Here is a 25,512-nt window from a genome sequence, read left to right as displayed (position 1 = left end):
ATGTATTACCTGCCTGTCCTGGAATCTCAAGGTGTGGTACAACAAAGTCAAAACACATGAACATAAAATACATGCAACAAAATACATAGATAACGTGATTTTTGTTCCTGGGTTATAAATGTCATTTCCTAATTGGTTCTATCATAAAAAACATGGAAAATATTTACTAAACTGCAAAAACTTTGTTTTCAAGGGACATCCTGCAGCACATTTGCTATAGTTTTTCAATGACTATCTCATAGTCTAAGCTAATTTCACATAGTTTGCAGCAGGTACAAAAAAAAGTTTCTGGAGTAGAACAACTTTCAAAGTATGGACTGTATAATGAAATGGGAAATAACACTTTCAAACTAGGAACAGAAAACGTTTCAAATTGTCTTACATAGTGTAATTATATAACACATAATAACAAAAGCGCACCATTATATCTATCTATGTATCTATCTATATGTTGCTGAAGACTTTCATGGCTGGAATCCCTGGGTTTCTGTGAGTTTTCAGGGCTATATTGCCATGTTCCAGAAGCATTCTCTCCTGATGTTTCGCCCACATCTATGGCAGGCATCCTCAGACGTTGTGAGGTCTGTTGGAAACTAGGCAAGCGAGGTTTATATATCTGTGGAATGTCCTGAGTGGGAGAAAAAAGAACTCTTGTCTGTTGGAGGCAAGAGTGAATGTTGCAATTAGCCTGCATGATTAGCACTGAATAGCCTTGCAGCTTCAACGCCTGGCTGCTTCCTGCATGGGAGAATGTTAGCTGGCCCTGCTTGATTCCTGTCTGGAATTCCCCGTTTTCTGAGTGCTATTCTTTCTATCTATCTTTAAAGGAGGGGAACAAGGGGCAGGAATATATATATATATATCCATATAAAAACACATACACATACATATACATATAGGATAGGTTGCTATACAGGGTTAGTCAAAATGCATAGGCCAATAAGCCATTCAATTGAATGGCTTATTGGCCTATGCATTTTGACTAACCCTGTATTTTGTATATAAAGGAAAAAGATGGAGAGAGAGAGAGAGAAAGGATCTGGTGCTTTTGGGGTATTATTTAGGGCATACTTTTTTAAAAGTCATACATAATGTTATAGATCCTTTCTCTCTATCTCTACACACACAGGCATACACATAGAATAGGTAGATATATATTGTATATAATTTTTAAATAACTTTTTAAAAAGTATGTCCTAAAGCCATCAGATCCTGGAGAGAGATGGAGAGAGTGGGGGGGGGGGGGATCTGGTGCCTTTGGGATATTATTTAGGGTATACTTTTTCAAAGTTATATATACATTTATAGACACACATTTATAGACACACAAACAAACATACACACACACACACAGGATAAGTAGGTATATTTTGTATATAAAGGAAAAAGATGGAGAGAGAAAGGATCTGGTGCCTTTGGGGTATTATTTGGGGCATACTTTTTTTAAAGTTATATATATATAATTATAGATCCTTTCTCTCTCTCTCTCTACACACACACACAAACAAACAAACATACAAACACACATACACATATAGGATAGGTAGATATATATTGTATACAACTTTATATAACTTTTTAAAAAGTATGCCCTAAAGCCATGAGATCCTGGAGAGAGATGGAGAAACAGAGAGAGAAAGGATCTGGTGCCTTTGGGGTATTATTTAGCGCATACTTCTTAAAAGTTATATATAGTATATATATTGTATATAATTTTATATAACTTTTTAAAAAGTATGCCCTAAAGCCATCAGATTCTGGAGATGGAGAGAGAAAGGATCTGGTGCCTTTGGGGTATTATTTAGAGCATTCTTTTTTAAAAGTTATAATTTTATTTATTATTATTATTTACAAAAGTTATATATAAAAATTATAGATCCTTTATCCCTCTCTCTTTCTATTATAGATCCTTTTTCTCTCTCTCTCTCTCTGTCTTTCTAGGATGTGTTGGTTTTCGGGTATTTACAGCAAGAGTTTCTTTCCAAAGTTTCCCTGACCCTGGCTGACGCAGACTTGGCAGGGCTAATCCCCAGCCCTTGCAGCAAAGGCATGGCCAGAGCCTTGCAAAGCAGAAGCGAAAGGAACCTGCAGGGAGCCCCGGCACCAGCGCGGTGTTACTGCGCATGCTCAGGCCGCCTTGCCCGCTTACCGGCTCGGGCTCCAGCAAAGAGCATTCCGGGGGCCTCCGCTTCTGCTCGGGCCTTTCCGCCACCAGGTTCATGGCCCGCAGCCCCAGTGGAGGACGCGGCTCCTTCTCTGCGCCTCAATCCCGCTCACCGGGGTCTGCTTCTCCTGGGGCTGCTCCTCGGCCGGCGCTCCGCCTTCTTTTTCCCCTCCTCTGTCGGTGGCGGGCGTGTCTTCGGCCAGGGCCTGCCTGCCTGCCATCACCGTCGGGGGGCTCTACACTGCAGAGTAGATGCGGTTTGATATCGCATGGACTTCCCTAGCTCAATGCAGGATAGAGACCTGATCCAACTAAGAGACCTTGTCCAACCAGAACTCCCCCTGATCCATAGCCAGCAACCAGTTCAAGTGGGGCCATGCTGTTGGAAAATGGCATTTATAACCTTTTTTTGGAGGTCATCTAGCTAGCTAGCTATTCTTCTATTCTATATATCTATATAAATGCTCTGTGCATAATGAGTACTTTAAAAACAAAAGAACCAATGAACAAAATCACACCAAATTTGGCAACAAATCATCTCACAATACAAGGAGCGACCATCACTCAAAAAATATGATTTTGTCATTTGGGAGTTGTAGTTGCTGGGATTTATAGTTCACCTACAATCAAAGAGCACTCTGAACTCCACCAACGATGGAATTGCATCAAACTTGGCACACAGAACTCCCATGAGCAACAGAAAACACTAGAAGGGTTTAGTGGGCATTGACCTTTAGTTTGGGAGTTGTAGTTCACCTACATCCAGAGAGCACTGTGGACTCAAACAATGATGGATCTGGACCAAACTTGGCACGAATATTCCATATGCCCAAATATGAACACAGATGGAGTTTAAGGGAAATAGACCTTGACATTTGGGAGTTGTAGTTACTGGGATTTATAGTTCACCTACAATCAAAGAGCATTCCAAACTCCATCAACAATGGAATTGAACCAAACTTGGCACACGGAACTCCCATGACCAACAGAAAACACTAGAAGGGTTTAGTGGGCATTGACCTTGAGTTTGGGAGTTGTAGTTCACCTACATCCAGAGAGCACTGTGGACTCAAACAATGATGGATCTGGACCAAACTTGGCACAAGCACTCAATAGGCCCCAATATGAACACAGATGGAGTTTGAGAAAAATAGTCCTTGACATTTGGGAGTTGTAGTCACTGGGATTCACAGTTCACCTACAATCAAAGAGCATTCTGAACCCCACGAACGACAGAATAGGGGCAAACTTCCCACACAGAACCCTCATGACCAACAGAAAATACTTAAGGCCACCCAGTCCAACTCCCTTCAGCAGAGTAAGAAAACATAAAGCCCTCCTGACAGAGAGCCAGCCAGCCAGAGATATAGATAGATAGATATGATTCACACACACATATATGACAGATATAGTATCAAAGATTTGAAAGGGACTCCTAACGAAGGACAAATGATATGTTGCATGTTCCAGAGTAGGCAAACTAAACAATATCTACTTCAACACTGACAAAGAAACAAGAAATACTGTTTACCCACAAGCAACATATATCAGAAACCAACACTTTCTCTTTACTTTATTTTTCAGATCACCAGACTGGGCCACAGCAACGCGTGGCAGGGGACAGCAACGCGTGGCAGGGGATCTTTCAGAGAAGAACCATAAACCCTTTAGAGTATTTATTTATTATTTATTTCAAGCATTTCTACCCCTGCCCTTCTCAACCCCTGAAGGGGGACTCAGGGCGGCTTACAAAAGGCACAATTCGATGCCAGCAGTACACATAGTAAGATAAAATGCATAGCAGCAACAATGATAAAATAATTAAAACAATCCAGTTATACAATACAACTAATAAAAACCAATCTAGTGATCAACGTTCGCCAAGCTCAAAATCCGTAAATTCCTTCAGTATTGTCATAATCCTATCCAATTCTAGTCATCACTGTCCTTTGTCTGTCTGCCAGATTATTTATTTATTTCGATTTATTTATTTCGAGTGCTTATACCCCGCCCTTCTCAACCCCCTAGGGGGGATTACCCAAAGGCCTGGTCCCATATCCATGTTTTTAGTTTCCTTCTAAAAGAGAGGAGGAATGTCGATGACCTAATTTCCCCGGGAAGCGAATTCCACAGGCGAGGGGCCACCACCGAGAAGGCCCTGCTCCTCGTCCCCACCAACCTCACTTGTGATAGAGGTGGGGCTGAGAGCAGGGCCTCCCCAGAAGATCTTAAATTCCGAGATGGGACGTAGAAGGAGATGCGTTCGGACAGGTACGCTGGGCCGGAGCCGTATAGGGTTTTGTAGGTCAAAACCAGCACTTTGAATTGTGCTCGGAACTGGATCGGCAGCCAGTGGAGCTGACAAACAGAGGGATGGTATGTTCCCTGTATGACGCTCCAGTGAGTAATCTGGCCGCCGCCCGTTGGACTAATTGAAGTTTCCGAACAGTCTTCAAAGGCAACCCCACGTAGAGTGTGTTGCAGTAATCTATTCGGGATGTAACAAGAACGTGGACCACTGTGGCCAGATCTGATTTCCCAAGGTACGGGAAGTACCAGGAGTAGAATCCTCTCTTGCGATATACAACCAGATAGAACGATACAAGGCAGAGGCTTCCGTTGTTAGACTGAATAGCCAACAATGGGATGTGGTGGCAAAAAAGAATGCCCATTGTAAACACTTGGCACATTGCCTATAACAGGGGCTTGGAAAGAAATGCCCATTCTAAAGAACAGACATTTTCTCTGCAACTGGGATGCTTGAAGAAGAATGCCCATCCAAATAATGGGGGACACATTGCCAATTGGCATGAGAGTGGGCTCTGTTGAAACTTACCGCAGGCTCCAAATAGTGTCAGGTGTGGAGAGGAGGTGGAGCAGTCCACATTAACTGCATTGATGGGGAGGAATTAGGAGGTCTGGTCCTGTCAGGCTAGGATGACAGCCCTTGGGAGTGGAATGACAGACGGAGGATTGGATGGATACCCCTGGGAGAGAAGTGACAACCCCATGGAGTGGCATGACAGGGCTAGGGCTGAAGCGAAGGCCCCTGGGGCTAGAGTGACAGGCCTGGGACTCCAGTCTCCCAAGATCTGACACGTCTATTCCCTGTCCATTTCTCCCTATCAATGCGGTTAATGTAATCTACCCCTGCTTTGTTTGTAGCTTGCGTTTACTTTGAAGGAGCCCTGTCATGTCAATGAGCATTTGCTGCTCCCATTATTTCCATTGCCTGGTCCCTTTGCTCCTATTGTTTCCAGCTGGTATTCTTGTTTGTTTTAGTACCTCCCACCTGAAAGTAGGGATGTAGAATCGACAGGTGAACTTGGCAGAAAGGTGCCTTCCTTTTGGTACTCGAGAGCCCATTCGCTCTTAAAATCAAACAATCCTACATACGTAGCCTTGTCAGACTTCTTACATTTGCAAACCTCTGTAAAATAAGTATATACACACAAATGTGCTCATTTATGATTCTGTAGCATTATATCATGTATCCGTGGCACCAGGAATGCCATATCACTAAGTTCCAAAGGTACAGATTTCTGATCCTTGCCCACTTTCAAATGTGAGGCCAAAGGACAAGAGACACTGTTTCATGTTTACAGTAGAGACAACACTGTGACTTAGTTCAGATTCATGAAATGGCATTTACCTTTAATTATGACCAATATGTAGTTCACATAAGGAAGCATTCACTGAGATAGACATCCTGACAAATTTCAGAAAAATTCAACCCACAGATTCAGTATGGAAAGCCAGAAACAAATTGGAAGAAATACTTTTGAATGTACAGTTCTGTGTAGGATAAACATGAATATTAAAAATGGGGAAAAGCAGACTATCAACTGTCTTGATCTTATATAAAATACTTTGTAAGACTTAGTAGTATTTTATATAATGATTGGTTTTTTAAAACCACTACATCTTCCTTTATTGCTGTTATGGAGTCCTTTTCTAAAAATCAGATGGTAAGAAATCTGATGTCTTAATCTTAATCATGCACATCAACATCATTTGGAATTATTTCTAAGTATTACAACAGGACCTCGGTGCCATCAATATGCTGGAGGGAGGCTTACTTTTTCCATTGATGAAAAGAGGGCATTTGTTCTTATGCTATGTGTATCTTCTTGTTTTTTGGTGCTGGAGGAGGGTTCTGAGTGTGCCTTGGACTGCGAGAAGATACAACCAGTCCATACTTCAGGAAATAAAGCCTGACTGCTCATTAGAGGGAAGGATAGTAGAAGCCAAAATGAAGTACTTTGGCCACATCATGAGAAGAAAGGAAAGCTTAGATAAGACAGTTATGCTGGGGAAAAAGGAAGGAAAAAGGAATAGGGGCTGACCAAGGGCAAGATGGATGGATGGCATACTTGAAGTGACTGGATTGACCTTGAAGGAGCTGGGGGTGGTGATGGCCGACAGGGAGCTCTGGCGTGGGCTGGTCCATGAGGTCACGAAGAGTCGGAAACAACTGAACGAATGAACAACAACAATGTTCTTGTTTTCATCAGATCTAGGAGTGTAGAATGTTCCAATGGACATTCCAAAAGAACAACTGGTATATTGTTATTGTTTTTATTATATCCCTATGCGTTCCCTACAACTGAGATCATCCAAAAGGAATGCCTATTGGAAACAACTGGTATATTGTGATTGTTTTTATTATATCCCTATGCGTTCCCTACAGCGGAGATGATCCAAAAGGAATGCCCATTGTAAACACATTCCCTATAGCGGAGACTTGGAAAGAAATGCCAATGGTAAAGAACAGGCCCATTCCCTGCAACTGGTATGCTTGAAAAGGAATGCCCATCCAAATAATGGGGGACACATTGCCAATTGGCATGGGAATGAGCTCTGTTGAAATTTACTATAGGCTCCAAATAGTGTCAGGTGTGGAGAGAGGGTGGAACATTGATTGCATTGATGGAAAGGAATTAGGAGGAGTGATCCTGTCAGGCTAGGATGACAGCCCTTGGGAGTGGAATGACAGACAGAGGATTGGATGGATACCTCTGGCTATATTGTTTTCATTTACTTGTATTTTAATTGAAATGATATTTGAATTGTTATAAATATCTAAAAATGTGAGGGGCTAAAATATCTGATATAAGATTATCAGATTGTACCAAGTGTGATATTGCTGCCAAGAAACCACTCCAGGGAACTTTGTGGATAGTGGTGAATGGACAAGAATCTCACTGAAGCAAACCACCAGGTATGGACCACTACATTTCCTTTATTAGGACCAACGGGGGGAAATTCCAGAAGGATAGCTATGTTAGTTTGCTCTAGGAAAAAGTCTAGTAGGATCTTGCTAACTATAAATGTCAAGGATTTATAATCCCAAAATAACTTTTCTAAACATTTGTTTTTCACTGAGCAACTTGTGCTAAATCCTGTTTTCCCTTCTTTTTCAACGAGACAAGGATTTGAAAGCAGTAACACATCTTTTGGATGGCCAGAAGATCTGTGGTCTCAATTGCCTGTTTTTGAGCACTTGTTGGAATATTGCAAAAGGATGTTGGTGCAGAGACATCCTAGTCTATTTTTAATGATCCCCATATGAGTCCTGTGTAAAGGTTTTAAGAAGTTTGCTTGCATCGAAAGGAGCAGAAACAGTCTCTTTCAGTCCTGAAAAATTCACTGCCTTGCTGCTGGGATTTTCTTTGTCTTGTACACCAATTCAGCACAATCCACATCCATTTTGCTGAGGCCACTAGAGATCTACTTCTACAGATTCTCAGAATAAAATGATTTTTGCTGTCTGTGGTCCAAAAAGAGTTAATTTTGTCCATGCAAATCTACGGTGTCTTGTGTCTCTTTGCCTCTTAATATATGAATATTGCTTGTATACTTCTGTACATGTGCTTGTACATGTGTGTGTACTCTGACACTCGCACACCCTGTCACTTGTACCTTTTGATGCTGGTCATTGACCGTAATAAATGTTTATAATATATGAATATATGTTAAGATTCGTTTATAGAATGTATATTAATATTTGTTTATAGAATATATTGGGAAGTTTGACTTGACTACGGTAGTCCACGCTCTGGTTACATCCCCGTATAGACTACTGCAACGCACTCTATGTGGGGTTGTGTTCGAAGACTAAATTTCCCTTTGTTCAAAGAACAAGTTCATGAGTGACTAGGCTTATACTGAAGAAGCATGGTAACACATGGGCAAGGCGGATCTGTTTGCTAAGGCCCCTTCATCCCAGGATCAGATCCCAGATTATTTGCTTTATACAGGATTATATGAGTCTCCACTGGCATATAATCTGGGATAAGAAGATAATCTGGGATCAGATCCTAGGATATAGGGGCAATGTGGAAGGGACCTAAGAATAATATAATTTATAGTAAATCAATAGAATTGAATTTAGTTTATAGATGTGAACTTCCACCAGCATCTTCTCTTATATAGTACAAAGAGTACTAACTTCACAATAATTGTCCTTCTGGATCAAGCCTTGTAACCCACTGATCTGCTAGCCATAGCAAAACTGCTTTTGGAAACATACCAGAGCCCTGCATCTCTCACTGTTTGGCCATACCATCTGATATAGAGGCAGAACGCCTCCAAAGACACATTCCATTCATCTATTTAGGCTGACAGCTGTTGATATACCTGTCCTCCTAATTCCTTCACAGCACTCATGAGCCGTTTTTATGTTGTGATGCATACATAGAAAGAGGATGTATGTGTAGCATATACTCAGATGCAGGGCTGAGGGATTTTATCAAGATGGTCTGTGGAGATCGGATTAGTTTTCCCTATAATTGGAGTAACCTGCTGCTCTCTGATGGATCGACTGTCAGTCATGAATCCTGCTAAAACTATATTGAGTTAGAAAATGATTCAATTTAAAAATAAGATGGTAATTTGTATACAAGGAATTTTTAGATAGATTTCTCATGTCTGCACGCCAGCCACCATTACCATAAGCAATAGTTATACATTACATAGCCTTAAAGGTGCTGGTAGAGTCTCCCTCTCTTTCTTTTTAAGAGTAGTTCTAAATTCTCTCCTGTAATTACCTCATAGTAATCCTTATATTTATTTATTTATTTATTTACAATATTTATATTCCGCCCTTCTCATCCTACAGGGGAATCAGGGCAGATTACAATGCACATATACATGGCAAAGATTCAATGCCATTAGACATACAACATATATAGACAGACACACAGGCAATTTAGCATTCCAGCTTTCCAGCTTCATGAGGGTATGCTCGATTCTGGCCACAGGGAGAGCTGTCGCTTCACCGTCCACTTGTGACACCGAGTCCTTGATAGAGGACTCCCTCATTCTTACACGTACTGCTGGGAGGTTATATGGTGTTATAAATTAGTTAAATTAGCCTCTCCGCATAAAGCAGTACCTAAATATCCTACTTTACAGATGCAACGCTCTTTCGGGCTGCATAGGTCAACAGCTAGCTAGGAGAAGACAAATAGGGATGTGAGAAAAAGGACAATAAGATATAATTTAACCCCTTGTAAAGAAGACTGGAAGAAGCCACCCCCCGTTCCCCCCCCTTTTTTGGTTTCTACCTTCCCTTTTCTTTCCCTCCCTCTTTTACCCTACCCATTTCCATCCCTCTTTACCCTACCCACTCCCCCCCCCCCCTTTTCCCACCTATTCTTTTTTATTTTTTAATCAAAAAATACCTTAATAAAATCTGGGGTCTGTGTGCCATTTTTTAAAAATTATTTATTTACCATATTTATATACCACCTCTCTCAGCCCGAAGGCAACTCAAGGCGGTTTACAATCAGCAATCAATGCCACTAACAACATAAAATATAATTTAAAAACATTAACATATAATATAGAGCATATAAAAGCAGTAGAAACAAAAACCATAAAACACAAGTCCTCAGCATCTCATTACTAAAATCATTTTCCCGTCGCATTGTCCAATCGTTCCGTAGATCTAGATAAGTCTGTTACACTGCATTTGCAAATGCTTGCTCAAAGAGCCAGGTTTTAACTCTTTTTTTGAAATGTTAGGAGGGAGGGGGACAATCTGATATCCCTAGGAAGGGCATTCCATAGCCGGGGGGCCACCACTGAGAAGGCTCTGTCTCTCGTTCCCACCAATCGCATCTGCGAAGGAGGCGGGACCGAGAGCAGGGCCTCCCCATAGGATCTTAAGCTCCTAGCTGGTTCATAGGGAGAGATATGTTCGAAACGGTAAGCTGGGCTGGAAATGTTTAGGGCTTTAAAAGTTAAAGGCAGCACTTTGAATTGTGCCCGGTAGCAAACTGGCAGCCAGCGGAGTTGGTGCAACAGAGGAGTTGTGTGCTCCCTGAGTGTCGCTCCCGTTAGTAATTTTCCATCCAACCCCCTTTTCATAGGTCACTCAACTTCTTTCTGTGTACCTTCAATCATTTCTGACTTATGACGGCCCTAATGTGAACTTGTGACCGGGTTTTCTTGGCAAGATTTGAGTAGAAATGCTTTGCAATTCTCTCTCTCTAAGGCTAAGAGAGAAGTTTCCATAGTGGAGAGAGGATTGTCTCCAGAGATATACGGCTTCATCACATACAAGCTCCCCCCCCCCCCCCCCCGACTTTCCACACACTTCCAAACCAGTTAATAGACAATGTACCACGGAGCCCATCATATGATGAAGACAGATTTCTGGCTGTCATCCATGGTGTTTCCTCAGTGAACTCTGTCAGAAGTGTAGAGAAACAAGGAAACTGAAGCCAAGAAGAAATAACCTTATGAGGTCCTGGTGTACCTGGATATGGGAGGAAGCTCTTAAAAACACATGGGATAGGATCTGTCAGATATGCTCATCTTGAATCATTTCAGTGAAGTGGAGAAATGGGCTTTCTTATGAACGGTGCCTTGAGTCTCCTCTAGAAAAACGGGATTGAGGGGAAAAGTCAAGTATCTCACAAGTAGTGTGTGTCTTAAGAACGGTGCCTTGGGTCTCTTCTAGAGGAATGGGATTGAGCAGGAAAGTAAAGTACAGTATCTCAGAAGTGGTATCTGTCTTGAGCATGGTGCTTTAGGTCTCTTCTAAGCAAATGGTTGAGGCGGGAAGAGGCATGATGGGGTAAGTAAATTCTCCATCTTCTTTAGAGGCAGACTCCCAAGCAAAGATGATGATTCTACTAGCAAGAAGACAATTTCCCCTGCTTTCCCCAGTTTCGTCTGATGAAGTCCTTAATCCAACACTCAAACCACTACACCATGCTGGTTCTTTACTCTCCCAACAGTGCCTCCAAATATCTCTATCTTCTAGGCATAGATAGAGTCGTTCGGATAACTCGCAACTCATAATAATTTTGTTAAAATTACCTTTTGGAAGCAATATCGAAGCTTTTTTAAAAACCGGAAGTCCCTTTGCCCTTCCGAAGCTTTTCCCCCCATTTTTGTTACGACTCAGAAAGTGAGTCGGAAATTATTCAGCTTTTCTCCGCTTCTGGTCCCTGGCCTCGGCTCAAGCCAGAGAAGCCAGGTTTAAACCAGAGAAGGAAGGAATTTCCTGGCATTGGCTCAAGCTAGAGAAGCCAGTTTTAAACCAGAGAAGGAAGGAATTTCCTGGCCTCAGCTCAAGCCAGTTTTCAACCAGAAAAGGAAGGAATTTCCTCCGCTTGCTTTTCCCCGCTTCTGGAGTAAAACAACTACTTTCAAAGTAAAGACCACCCAATGAAACAGGAAATAACACTTTCAAACCATTAACGAATGGATTTGGAAGTCTCAGAAGTTTTGAAAAGTTTTGATTTTTTTTCTGTGAAAATCGGAATTGACACCAGTGCCCCCTACATCTGAAACGAGTTTTGAACCTTTTTTTTTTTTATCAATCAAGACTACTATCTTCATCACATACCTTTCCAAAATGTGAGTGGGAAGGATTCAGACTAAAACAGGTGTCTAAGGTGATCATGGGAGCTTTGTGTGGGTGTTTTTGAAAATTTTAAGGTTTTTCCATATGATTTTCAGTGAACTACTGGAAATCGTGCCAATTTCTATAAAAAATGAAGGGCAAAGAGTTGTAGATTTTGTGGGCCATACATTTGGGATTCAGAGACTGTACTTGGGCTATGGACCATAGTGGCATGTAGAATGTGATAGAAAGCCTTTAAAAAGTAATATTAAAAATATAAACATTCTATCGTGTATCAAAAATTAAAAAGATACATTACTTGAAATGTAAATTCATTAACCACTGTTACCTAAAACATGTCACAATAGTTGTTGCTTGTTACTTGTAACCTCAAAACACTGAAGCCTATACATGTTAACTATCTCTATGCTCAGCAGAACTTGCTGTGAGGAAATAATGTGCACCAGTGCATTGTCGAAGGTATTTTTAATAATGGTTTTAATAATGTTCGGGGTCTGTAACACTACTTTCCGATTTCATTGTGCCTTTTCTCTATATTGTAATAATGTATTCTGCATTAAATGACATCTTCAGAATGGGTTGTCATGGGGACACCGTGAAGCTCTTTAAGATGCACTCACCTGGTCCAGCTCAAAAGACAACAGGAGGGAGGACAGAGAGGATATACTGATGGTTTTGGTTTTTCCTTGAAGTTGTTTTATCTTTCTAGCTATTATTGCATCCGTGTATAATATACATAATAGGAAATTTATCTGGCATGGTTTGGGTTGATGGTTTTGCTTGTGATATGAATGAAAGAAAATGTGTGATACCAAGTTCTATGCAAAATGAACTAAATCAAACCCTTATACTTAGAAGTTTTTAAGCTGCACACACTTTCTATTGCAAGGTTGTTGACAGTTTAACTGTGTTATCTTCTATGCACTTACACTGATATTTTGTCAGCCATGTTGTGAACTTATTTTGCAAAAGAGGTGCAAACGTCCTTTAAAATAAACACAAATGTTCAGATTAATTCTATCACTGCACACCATCATCAACTTTTAAAAAGGCGATGGTTGCTTGTCTTCAGAGGCTGTTGATGCCATCTGCAGACAAGCAGATACCTTTACAGCTGCTTCTTGTAAAATACTCATTTCTCAGTAATGCGTTAAGAACTTAATTACAACATTATTTTGTTGGTTTGAATGAAAAATACAGAGTTGTTAAGATATAGTTGTACAAAATCAGACAAAGGGATCTAAGATGTGTGATCCATAGAAAAAATGGTTCTAAACTGTGTTCAAAAGTAGGGAGCACTGGCGCTTTATTTCTAAAGCTCTTTCCAAATTTTGGGGCTAAAAGTTTCGGAACTCTAATGAAACTTATCTTTGTAAGTATTTCATTAATGGCGGGAAAATAGGGAAAACATCACTGACAGTAGGGAAACTTCAGGGGCTTCTCTCTCCCTCATTTTTGAGCTATCCTGATGAAACTTGCTACAGTGGTACAACACATTTACCACTGTTAGTTCAGCAAATTTCAGAACCTTTGACCTATCCACAGATTTTCGATAAATTTTCAAAGTTTTCATTAATTTTTTTTAATTAATGATAAAGAAAATCTGTTCCTGGTTTGAAAGTGTTATTTCCTGTTTCATTATGTGGTCTTTACTTTGAAAGTAGTTATTCTATTCCAGAAACTTCATTTTCGTGCCAGAAACTGTGATAAATTGGTGGAGATTCAATAAAGCAAAATGTGCTATATAGGATGATGTCCCTTGCACAAAGATAAAGTTTTTACAGTGTAATTAACTTTCGCCACGTTTTTATGACAGAAAGAATTTGGAAATGACATTTATAACCCAGGAACAGAAATCATAGTGCAGACACCATCAAGGGACAACTAGACTGACCCCCTTTATCTGGGCAGAACGGCACCATCCAAGCTCTCCTGACATCCATTTGCTTCCTCTGTTGAGTTGGAGGGGACCTTCAAGACACATACATATAGGTCATTACTTTTTTACACCCAGCACAGAAATTGGCTTAGAGCAAATCAAACAATTACTCCCGCCTGCCCCAAAAGCTGCACCCCACAATGCCTTCCTCATGGCAATCGGGCCAAATTAAAAGTATTGGGTTTTAAAAGCAGTTTATATTCTCTTGGCTTTGCAAAAGTTGCTTAATGCTTGCTTACTTTAAAGCTCTTTGCAGATTCAATTATTTATTTTATAAACGGTGACCGCTATAGCCAGCTATTTGTGTCCTTCAGCCATCATTTAGCTCCTGAGCAGCTTTGCATTCTGGGACATGTAGTTTATGGCAGGGAGTTTTGCAATCTCTACCATTGGGGGCCTGGCCTTCCCAAACCACTGTTAAGATGGCTGTGATTAGCCACACCTACCGCTTCCCTTCTGGCAGCGCCAGTGAAAATGTAGCCAAAATAAAGAGATTTTAAAAACACTTTAAGTTCCCTTGGCTTTACCAAAGTTCTTAGTGGTTATAGCGAAAATTAAACTGACCTTGGGAGACATCAGAACGTTATAGAACATTTTAAAAAAGGTGATTCAAATTCTACCCCCCCCCCCCCCCCCCCCACACACACACACTTTTCCTGCATGCCTCGGAACTCACCTTAGTATGTCCAAATTTAACAAATCCGTTCCGAGTTCCAATCTAATCTAAAATTATGCTCAAGCCTAATGCACACTATATTTAATAATAGAAAACCAGTGTTTTTGATATCTGGTTCAGTTTGTCTGCTGTAGTTATTTAAGAATTAAAATACGGTTGTGGCTGTCTGTGGGATTATTGGTAACACTGGGATTTTACAACAGCTACGTCAGAAAATTCAATGGAGAGTCCAGATATTTTAATAGTTTTTGTATAGTTCCATTTTTAAACAATGGAACCCCTCTCCGAAGTCTGGAGGCCAAGCAGGCCAAGCAATGTTCTATAACGTTCTGATGTCTCCCAAGGTCAGTTTATACTAGCTCTGATCTTGGAACTGAGAAAAGCTGCAAAAGTGTTTTGAATGAAATGTTTTTAAAAGGTTATTGAAATCTTCATTTAAAATACAGAAGACTGGTAAAGTGGATACTTTAAGAAGGAATGCACGTTGTTTGAACTACTTTCATTTTATCCATTCATTTACAGTATTTGTATCCCACCCTTCTCACCCTGAACGAGACTCAGAGCAAATCACAGAACACATATACGGCAAGCATTCAATGCCGATTATACAATGAGAAAACAGACAACTTAAACAAGCTAGAGGTATACATAGGCTTTCCCCTCTTCAGCGTCTTGGAGGCTGTGCTGAGTTCTGGCCATGGGGGTGGTGGTGGTGGTGGGGGCAAGATTTACTGCAGCTGGTGGTTAACCTGCTGTGCTAAAGCCTGGTCAATACTTTTATTCTTGGTATTTATTCATTTTAAATTGTATCCTCTGCCATAGTTATGTACTTGTTACCACCATGGGAAAAAAGGAGACTTCAGTAGAGAAATATGCTTTACAGCAGAGGTCCACAAACTTTTTAAACAGAGGGCCAGGTCATAGTCCCTCAAACTGCTGGAGGGCCGGATTATAATTTGAAAAAAAATGAATGAATTCCTATGCACAGTTCACATATCATATTTGTAGTGCAAAAAACACTTTAGAACAATACAATAATTAAAGTGAAGAAGAATTTTAACAACTATAAACTTATATGTTTATATGTGTGGGCCTGCTTTTGGCTGATGAGATAGGATTGTTATTGTTGTGTGCTTTCAAGTCGTTTCAGACTTAGGTTGACCCTGAACAAGGGCAGGGTAAATGACCTTGGAGGGCCGTATTCGGCCCCCGGGCCGTAGTTTGAGGACTCCTGCTTTACAGTATGCTGTACAGAAACCATTAGACTCCATTGGACTTTCAGACTAGACAGAGACTCTATTAGATTCATGGAACAGAGAGATGCTTTGGACTATGGACTATTGGTTCTAAGAATGATGCCCTGTGGTACTTACACAGAGAAACTACTTCAAATCCTATTTGTAACTGGATTGATAAGCAAAGTACCTGTATGCTGAATACATGAAGTTTGTGAGTAAACCAACTATGTTACTTTTAAAGAAGTCCAATTATTTTTGTCTTTTGAGAGCATGATTTAAAGGCAAATATATTTTAAGGGATAGTATATGTTTTTGGACAACTAAAAGGAACACTTCTGAAACTCTGCTGTGTGTGTGTATGAATGCTGGTGAATGCCATTTTCTCAAAAGGTTATGACTCTAATAGGTCATGGCATCATTTTTCCAAAGGTTGTGACTTCTAACAAGGCCATCCCTTTCCAAAGATCAGAAAATCTCCAAAAGATTATGGAGATTTCCATTTTCCAAAATGTTAATCTTAAACATCAATTGGAATTATTTCCAAGTATTACAAACTTGATTTATCTTTAGAGAATTTTCCAATTTGGGATGTGCAGGACAAATGAGTTTAGCATACTTCTAATGTTAAATAAAAGACCCATACCAAGGAAAAGGAAAAAAAATGCATTAAATAAAAACCCACAAAAACATACTTACATGCTAGATAAATAGATATTAGAGAATCTTTTGACAAATAAGTATGAATTTTGAAGCTTCTAATTAAATTCTAATGTTTAGTACCTTCAAAAGCATATGCTCACACATTTAGAAGTGATCTAATATTTTCAGTAACGGAAAATTGCACATATCTGGAAAAGTATTACAACCCCCCCCCCCTTTATATTCATAAAAGAGCGTGTGTGTGGGTATGTATATACCTATGTCTATGAACTCCCCAACCCAAATTAATACATAATAAACAGTGCTGATATTCCCAATAGTACTACAATTTCCCAGTTCTGGAATACAGTATGTTATGGCAGGGGGAGGTGGGAGGTTTTGAAGTATTCTTTGTAGACATGTGGTTACATTTTTATGTATTTTATTATACAAAATGGAGAGATAAAATTTATGTATAAAATTTAACCTCCTCTTTGCCTTGAATTCATTTAGCTCTATCATGCATTTTCAACAATTTCTTGTCCTCTGTCCATTGTGATGACTTTGACGATCTGTGGGTAAGGAAGAATGGGCTTTTTAAAGCCAGAAACCTTAAAGAAGTAAATCCTATTTTCCTCTTTCAGGCACAAATAGTGGCTCCAGAGGGAGTACAGAGTTCTGTTTAACTGTGTTAATTTTTAATGGGGGAATTTCTCCCATGAACACAATGAAATAAAAACGGTGTTCGTCAGGAACGTTTCTTACCCGATTCAATAATTCCCCTCCTGCAGTTTTCCTCCCATAATGTGGGATCTCCATAAACAATTTGCAACCCTACACTTTTCCAGCTTTTACAGGTGAGATAAATTTCGATGATGCAGTCAAGGACCATCAACCGCAGATACAAATGACTAATCCCTGGAATGCTGATTGGACGACTCATTAGTAAGTCACTCCATAATAAGACGGCAAGTGATGGGCCGTGCGGTCCATAGGATATTGCATACCTCTTAATGTGTTTTCACCTAGGCTTGGATATGGCTTCTTTAATCAGGCAATCAAGTTTCTTTTAACTTGGGGCGCATGTATCTGTACATCTGGAAACTCCAATTTTCATACTCAAAGAGCTGTGCTTGCTGTTGCCCCTTTGCTTTCAGCAGGGCTTGTTCTGGCTTAGCGTTGGGAGGATTATACTGTCTGGGAGGTTTGCCAGATTAATTTGGCCGGCTGCCTGTTGTTCAATCTGGAGCTACTGAAGCCCTCGGTTTCTCAGGGACCCTGCTGCCAGATATTCCATATGGGATGCCCAGAAATATAGCCTAACATTAGGGAGATTTAGTTCTCCCAAGTCTCGGCGGGCCTATACATTTTTAATGACAATTCTTGTTTTTTGCCTACCAAATGAACCTTGAAAAGGTCTTGTGGAGCTTATTAAAGTGAGAGGTTTTAAATTCTCCCAAACAGTTGTAGTTGATATAAGAGACTAGGGAGGATATTTATTTTAGGAAGCAATATTCTTTCCACAACTGCAACAGAGATCCATCCACTTGGCCAGATGATCCTTAATGTTTGGTGGCATCAGGTTTGTGTTCAGTTCTTGAATGGGCTCATTAACGTCTTAAAACCCAAATAAGGATGTGTAATGGCTTAAGTAGCCTGGTCAGAGATGTCCTAAAAACAGTGGAGTGAAATAGCATTACAGCCAGTCCTCCATATTCACTCTGGTTAGGGGTACAGGACCACCACAAAATCAAAAAGCTCCTGGATTAATCGCTGAGCCTGGAACCCCGGGTTTCGGCAGTGGCTAGGGGAGCTTTTGCACAGTTAAAACTTGTGTGCCAGCTGCACACGTACCTTGGGAAGTCTGATCTGGCCATGGTCGTACATGCTCTGGTTACATCCTGAATAAATTACTGCAATGCGCACTATGTGGGGCTGCCTTTGAAGACGGTTCAGAAACTTCAGCTAGTCCAGCGGGCAGAAGCCAGATTACTAACTGGAGTGACATACAGGGAGCATACCACCCCCCTCTTATGTCTGCTCCACTGGCTGCCGGTCCACTTCTAAGCTCAATTCAAAGTGCTGGTTTTGACCTATAAAGCTCTATACTGTTCTGGTCCAGCTTACATGTCCAAACACATCTGCCTCTATGTCCCACCTCTTAATTTAAGATAATCCGGGGAGACCCTACTCTCGCTCCCGCTTACATTGCAAACTGGTTTGGCTGGGACGAGAGATAGAGCCTTCTTGGTGGTGGCTCCCTGCCTGTGGAACGCGCTTCCAAAGGAGATAAGAACGGACTCATCCCTCCTGGCTTTCAGGAAGAAAGTGAAATTGTAGTTGTGGGACCAGGCTTTCGGACAGCAGACTTAATTAGCACTTTGGTTGCAAATTGACTAGAATGACAATACAGCTGATGATATTGTATTATTGTTTTAATTAATGTTTATGTACTGTATTAATTAATTCTTTATATATTTAAATTGTGTTGTATTATTTTAATTGTTTATATGAAGCGGCATCGAACTGTTGCCTAATGTAATCCGTCCTAAGTCCCCCTTCGGGGGTAGAGAAGGGATGGGTTAGAAATAGCGGAAATAAATAATAATAAATAACTGGGCCGGGGCCATTTAGGAAATAAATAATAATAAATAACTAGGCCAAGGCCAGCACTTTGAATTATGCCAATGCATTAAAACTGCAGAGCTTTAGAAGTGTTTTTCAGTTACCCCAAAATGTATATACTCTCCCACAAAACATTTTGTTTTATATCATGCACTCAAGAGACAAAAATGAAATAGACTTTGCTAGAGAATGGAAGAAAGACTCAGTACCACCCGTACAGGAATGGGTGGAAAAAATCAGAGAAATAAAGGACATGGATGAATTGACTTTTTTGTTGAAGAAAAATACAGGTATGATACTAAGAAGAACGAATTGGGATAATCTCCATGAATATCTGGATAATTTGGGAAAATAAGAAACAAGAGAGATAATTTCTTTTTGAACTTATTTTATATTTTTGAATAATAAGAAGATATGATCCAAGAAGATGGAATGGAAGTCAGTTTTTTTCTTTTTTTGTGTATTTTTGTAGATTTTTTTTATTTTTTTCCCTTTTTTATTTTTTTTAGGGGTTGTTTGGGATTTTAGTATATATTTTTTTGTTTCTTCTTTTTTCTCCTTTTTTTCTTTATTTCCTCACTTTCCTATACTTTATTGCTCTCACTCTTTCGTTGTAATCTACATAAAAATTAATAAAATTCTAATTAAAAAAAATGAAATAGACTTTGATAAGCTCCATTGGCTGCCAGTTTGCTACTGGGCTCAATTCAAAATGCTGGCTTTAGCCTAAAAAGCCCTAAACGGTTCCGGCCCAGCTTATCTATCTGAACGCATCTCTTCCTACAAACCCTCCAGGAACTTAAGATAGTCTGAGGAGCCCCTGCTCTCGATCCCTCCTGCCTCGCAAGCACGTCTGGCGGGGACGAGAGACAGGGCCTTCTCTGTGGTGGCCCCTCGGCTGCGGAACTCCCTGCCTTGGGATATTAGATCAGCCTCCTCCCTCCTAACTTTCCAAAAAAGAGGAAAAACTTGGCTCTTCGAGCAAGCATTCGGAACCCCAGAATAAATAGACAAACTAGAGTTGGAAAAGGACCCAGCAACGGCCAAGACAATGTAACGGATGAGGATTTGAACGAGAGGACATAGTTCTTTTTTAAATTGTTATTATGCACTGTCCTTTATGTTTAACTAGCTGTCCCCTGCCACACATTGCTGTGGCCCAGTCTGTTGATCTGGAAAATAAAGTAATGAGGAAGTTTTGGTTTCTAATATATGTAATTTCTTTATGCTTGTGGGTAAACAGTGTTTCTTGCTGTTTCTTTGTCAGTGTTGATGTGTAGAGTGTCTGGTTTGCCACCCTGGAACTCATCTCCATTTCTAAGCCGAAGAGCCAGCGTTGTCCATAGACACCTCCAAGGTCATGTGGCCAGCATGACCACATGGAGCGCCGTTACCTTCCCGCCAGAGCGGTACCTATTGATCTACTCACATTTGCATGTTTTCGAACTGCTAGGTTGGCAGAAGCTAGGGCTGACAGCGGAAGCTCACGCCGCTCCCTGGAATTGGATAGAAATAATGTAAATAAATAAATAAATAAATAAACATATTTGGTTTACTCACAACCTTCATGTGTTCAGCATACACAGGTACAAAACGTATCAGTCCAGGTTCAGATATGTTTGACATGGTGTCCTGTGCAGGACATTTCTCTTATAATAAAACAGTTATAGTCAAAGAGAGAGAGAGCATGTGGTCTGCAGCCCCTTTTGCAACCTCTCAGGAACCATAGAGTAAAGGAAGCTGCATACCGGAACATACATACAGGAAACAGTAAGCAACAGGATCATAGGTAAACATTACTGGCGTTTGGGAATCACTGCTTCCAAGGCAAGGCTTCACTTTACCCCAGTGCGCATGCGCGATCTTTCATCCTCCGTTCTCGAGGGTGAAAGCGAGATTCAAAAAGGGAGGAGGCGGGAGAGGCGAAGCTACGGCGCATGCGTGGCGTGCCGGCGATAGGCTGGGAGCCTGGTAGTGTCCTTAGCGCCTCCCTGCTTCTCTTCTTGGCGGCGGCGCGGAGAGCAACACCAGCCATGGCAGCAGAAGGAGGCGGAGGCGGAGGCGGAGGAGGAAGCAGTGCCGGAGCCCTGGTGGAAGCAACGTCGACGGGCCAGTTCCAGGACCTATTGCAGCAGCCGGGCAGGTAAGTGAGGAAGAAAGTCAGGAGGTGAGCGCTACTGCGCATGCGCACTCTTTCCTCTGTTGGGATAGACTGAGCTTCCTCTCAAGTAAACATGGCGGGGTAAAACGAGGCCTTGGGGGGTAAAGGGAGGGCTGCCCTTCCCTCTTTCACTGTGGACTGAAGACAACCCCACAAAGCTATCCAAGTTGATGGCAGGGATCTGCTGTCATTCGCAATAGGAATTCATTCCAGAGCCCAAGGCATTTTGCTGCCTGAGGCGAGGTTTTGGTTGTTGTAGGTTTTTCGGGCTATATGGCCATGTTCTAGAAGCATTCTCTCCTGACGTTTCGTCTGCATCTATGGCAACCATCCTCAGAGGTTGTCAGACCTCACAACCTCTGAGGATGCTTGCCATAGATGCAGGCGAAAAGTCAGGAGAGAATCTCCTCTCTTGTAGTTTGAAACAATGGCTTCAAACTACAAGAGAGGAGATTCCATCTGAACATGTGGAAGAACTTCCTGACTGTGAGAGCCGTTCAGCAGTGGAACTCTCTGCCCCGGAGTGTGGTGGAGGCTCCTTCTTTGGAAGCTTTTAAACAGAGGCTGGATGGCCATCTGTCAGGGGTGATTTGAATGCAATATTCCTGCTTCTTGGCAGGGGGTTGGACTGGATGGCCCATGAGGTCTCTTCCAACTCTTTGATTCTATGAATGCCTCTAGAACTTTTTAAGCAGAGGGCCAGGTCACAATCATTCAAACTGTTGGAGGGCCAGGTTATAATTTGGGAAAAAAAGAATGAATTACTATGCACACTCCACATATTTTATTTGTAGTGCAAAAAATACTTTAAAACAATACAATAATTAAAATGAAGAATAATGTTAACAAATATAAGCTTATTAGTATTTCAATGGGAAGCGTGATCCTACTTTTGGCTGATGAGATAGGATTGTTGTTGTTGTGTGCTTTCAAGTCATCTCAGACTTAGGTTGACCCTGAGCGAGGGCCGGGTAAATGACCTAAGGCCTTAGTTTGAGGACCCGTGCTCTAGAACATGGCCCTATAGCCCACAAAACCTACACAACCCAGTGATTCCGGTCATGAAAGCCTTCGACAATACACTTTCTCTTTTGTTACATACCAGCATACATCCACATATATTGTAATATGGGTGTTTATATATATATACATATGTTCTAAGGTAAAGGTAAGGTTGTCCCCTGACGTTAAGTCCAGTCGGATCCGACTTTGGGGGTTGGTGCTCATTTCTAAGCCGAAGAGCCGGCATTGTCTGTAGACACCTCCAAGGTGTCCTCCAAGAGCCCCTGGTGGCGCAGTGGGTTAAAGCTCTGTGCCGGCAGGACTGAAGGTCACAGGTCACAGGTTCGAATCCGGGGAGAGGCGGATGAGCTCCCTCTATCAGCTCCAGCTCCTCATGCGGGGACGTGAGAGAAGCCTCCCACAAGGATGATAAAAACATCAAATCATCCGGGTATCCCCTGGGCAATGTCCTTGCAGACGGCCAATTCTCTCACAACAGGAGCGACTTGCAGTTTCTCAGGTCGGTCCTGACACGATTTTAAAAAAAAAAGCCTCCAAGGTCATGTGGCCAGCATGACTGCATGTAACGCTGTTACTGTCCCGCTGGAGCAGTACCTGTTGATCTACTCACACTTGCATGTTTTTGAACTGCTAGGTTGGCAGAAGCTGAGGCTGACAGTGGGAGCTCATGCTGCTCCCTAGATTTGAACCTGCGACCTTTCAGTCAACAAGCTCAGCAGCTCAGCAGTTTAACCCACTGCACTCATATATATTCTATGCACAATAATAATCATAATCATAATCATGTATTAATTTTTATCCTGCTTTTCTCCCATGGGTAGGACTCAAAGTGATGTACAGTTGTTAGGCCCAGCTTCTGCCAGCCTAGCAGTTCAAAAACATGCAAATGTGAGTTAATGAAAAAGTACCGCTTCTGTGGGAAGGTAACAGCGCTCCATGCCGTCATGCTGGCCACATGACCTAGAAGGTGTTTACGGACAACGCCGGCTCTTCGGCTTAGAAATGGAGATGACCATCATGTCCCAGAGTCGGACATGAATAGACTTAATGTCAGGAGAAGCCTCTGTCAGCCTAGCAGTTCAAAAATATGCAAAAGTGAGTTAATAAGTACCGCTTATGCGGGAAGGTAATGACACTCCAGCCAGTCATGCTGGCCACATGACCTTGTAGATGTCTACGGACAATACTGGCTCTTCTTCTTAGAAATGAAGATGAGCACCATCCCCCAGAGTTGGACACGACTAGATTTAATGTCAGGGGAAACCTTTACTTTTACTAAACCAAATAAACACATTGCCCCTACATAAACCATAAATAACAAATTAGTAATAATAATACTTTATTTGTAACCCACCCTGTCTCCCCGAGGGGACTGAGGGCAGTTTCCAACAAGTAGCAAAATGGCAAACATTTAATACCAAAAACAGACAAACGAGATAAAATCAAAGACAGTAGACAAAACAATTTCAGTATAAGCCTATAAACTAAACCAAAAAATAACCTAAATTAAAAACTTTAATAAACATAATCTAGCACATCACACACATTTAACATGATAACATCCCACAGGTTACAAGTTAAACTAAGAAGGCATAGAAAGCATAAGGTAGTTTATGCTTTCTATATATACTATTAAAATTCAATGAACTTCAGTCCACTGGGGTTACCCATAAAAACAGTTGTACTAAACTATTAGGAACTCTGTCTTCATTAGGTTGTATAGCAGCATTACCAAGTCTGAATAACATTCAGAGATGTATATTACCAGTAGTTCTCTGGTCGTTGCCTATTATAAGTAATCAAGAAAGTTCTAGTTCCACAAAAAGGTTTTAATTTGTGAACAAAAGGCCAACAAAGAGAAGGCCGATTGCACCTCTCTAGGAAAGGAGCTCCAGAGCCGCGGGGCCACCACCGAAAAGGCCCTCTCATTCCACCAGTTACATTTATGATGGTGGTGGGACCAAGAGAAGGGCCCTTCCTGATAATCTCAGGGTTCATGTGGGAGGAGATGCGATCCCTTTAGTAGACTGGGCCCTTGTAATATTTGTATCTACTCTGTATATATCTGGCTTTTAAAATTCTAATGTTTAATTCTTATTAGCTTAATTTTTAAATCTTGTTTTTATTTGCTTAATGTGATTTTTTAGTTGTGCAGTGCCCAGTTTGTTGTAATATTTCATTATGATTTGATGTTGCTGTCTAATGTGTTAGGATTTGATTTATGGTTTTTTTGTTTGTTGGTTATATGTCACTCTGCATACTACCATTGTGCAAGATTTATTTCAAGCACCATCTACACTGCCATATAATCCAGTTTCTGAATCCAGATTATCTGCTTTGAACTGGATTATATGGCAGTGTGGATTCAGAAATTGGATTATATGACAATGTAGTTCCAGCCTCAGTGATTCCCAAACTCTAGTCCTCCAGGCTTTTGGACTTCAGTTCCCAGAAGTCTCAGCAGCGTTGACCAATGATCAGGGATTCTGGGAGCTGAAGTCCAAATTGCCTGGAAGATCAGAGATTGGGAAGCACTAAAATGCTTAAAAATGTCATGTCAGTCTGAGAAATTCACATAGATTCCTGCCACACATGAATAAATGGGTCATTTCCCCTGTAAGCTAAAATATTGCAGGCAGAAATAGCACAGAGATATGAGTCTACTAATGTCAATAATTTATGGACTACTTCTGAGAAGAAAGAGAGATATGGAGGATTCAGCCTTTTTCTTTATCTGAGGCATTATTCAACTCTGTAGAGCAGTGGTTCCCAAATTTTGGTTCTTCAGATGTTTTGGACTTCAGCGCCTAGAATTCCTGACTTGGCCAAGCTTGTTGGGGCTTCATGGAGTTGAAGTCCAAAACATCTGGAGGACCATTGTTGTAGAACATAGTGAAAAACTTCTGTGCAAGAACATAGCAAGACCTTTACAATTCAGTATTGTAGTCATTAGAATTGCTTTTTTTTAAAGAAAGGAATTATAGGTTCCCCTTTGCAGATAAACTTTTGCTTTGATGCTAGCTCTCCTTGATTGATTCTTAGATTCTTATATTTTCTGTTGCTTATAAATCAACTGTTCTTTGGCAGCTGACATGCCTTCGATGGTAATTGAGAATATTATCATAGTTGGCCCTGAAAAGGTCTGTTTGTTTGCTTGTTTGTTTGGT

General features: G+C 41.0%; 2 protein-coding genes across 5 annotated transcripts in view; one reads left to right on the top strand and one right to left on the bottom strand.

Annotated features, from left to right (window-relative positions):
• Positions 1-21,001, bottom strand: part of C3H10orf143 (chromosome 3 C10orf143 homolog) — a 41,747-nt gene extending 20,746 nt beyond the window's left edge. For 2 of the 4 annotated variants that reach the window (XR_010909499.1, XM_060766826.2), the window contains exon 1: positions 2,150-2,330. Coding sequence is in view for 3 of the 4 variants with exons in the window: in XM_060766826.2 (XP_060622809.2) it covers positions 2,150-2,221 (72 nt within the window). In the remaining variant the exon portion in view is untranslated. Of the gene's footprint in view, positions 1-2,149; positions 2,331-20,721 lie in introns of those variants that run through there. The other 2 variants (XM_067465783.1, XM_067465784.1) reach the window with 2 other exon arrangements.
• Positions 21,002-21,078: 77 nt separating this feature from the next.
• GLRX3 (glutaredoxin 3) overlaps positions 21,079-25,512 on the top strand; it is a 32,463-nt gene continuing 28,029 nt past the window's right edge. The window contains exon 1 of the mRNA XM_060768649.2: positions 21,079-21,304. Coding sequence (XP_060624632.2) covers positions 21,099-21,304 — 206 coding nt within the window. The 5' untranslated portion in view covers positions 21,079-21,098. The remainder of the gene's footprint in view (positions 21,305-25,512) is intronic.

Source organism: Anolis sagrei, chromosome 3 (assembly GCF_037176765.1).
Source record: "Anolis sagrei isolate rAnoSag1 chromosome 3, rAnoSag1.mat, whole genome shotgun sequence".
NCBI lineage: Eukaryota > Metazoa > Chordata > Lepidosauria > Squamata > Dactyloidae > Anolis > Anolis sagrei.
Note: the sequence above shows the minus strand (reverse complement) of the source record. Positions and strands in the feature narration are given on the sequence as shown.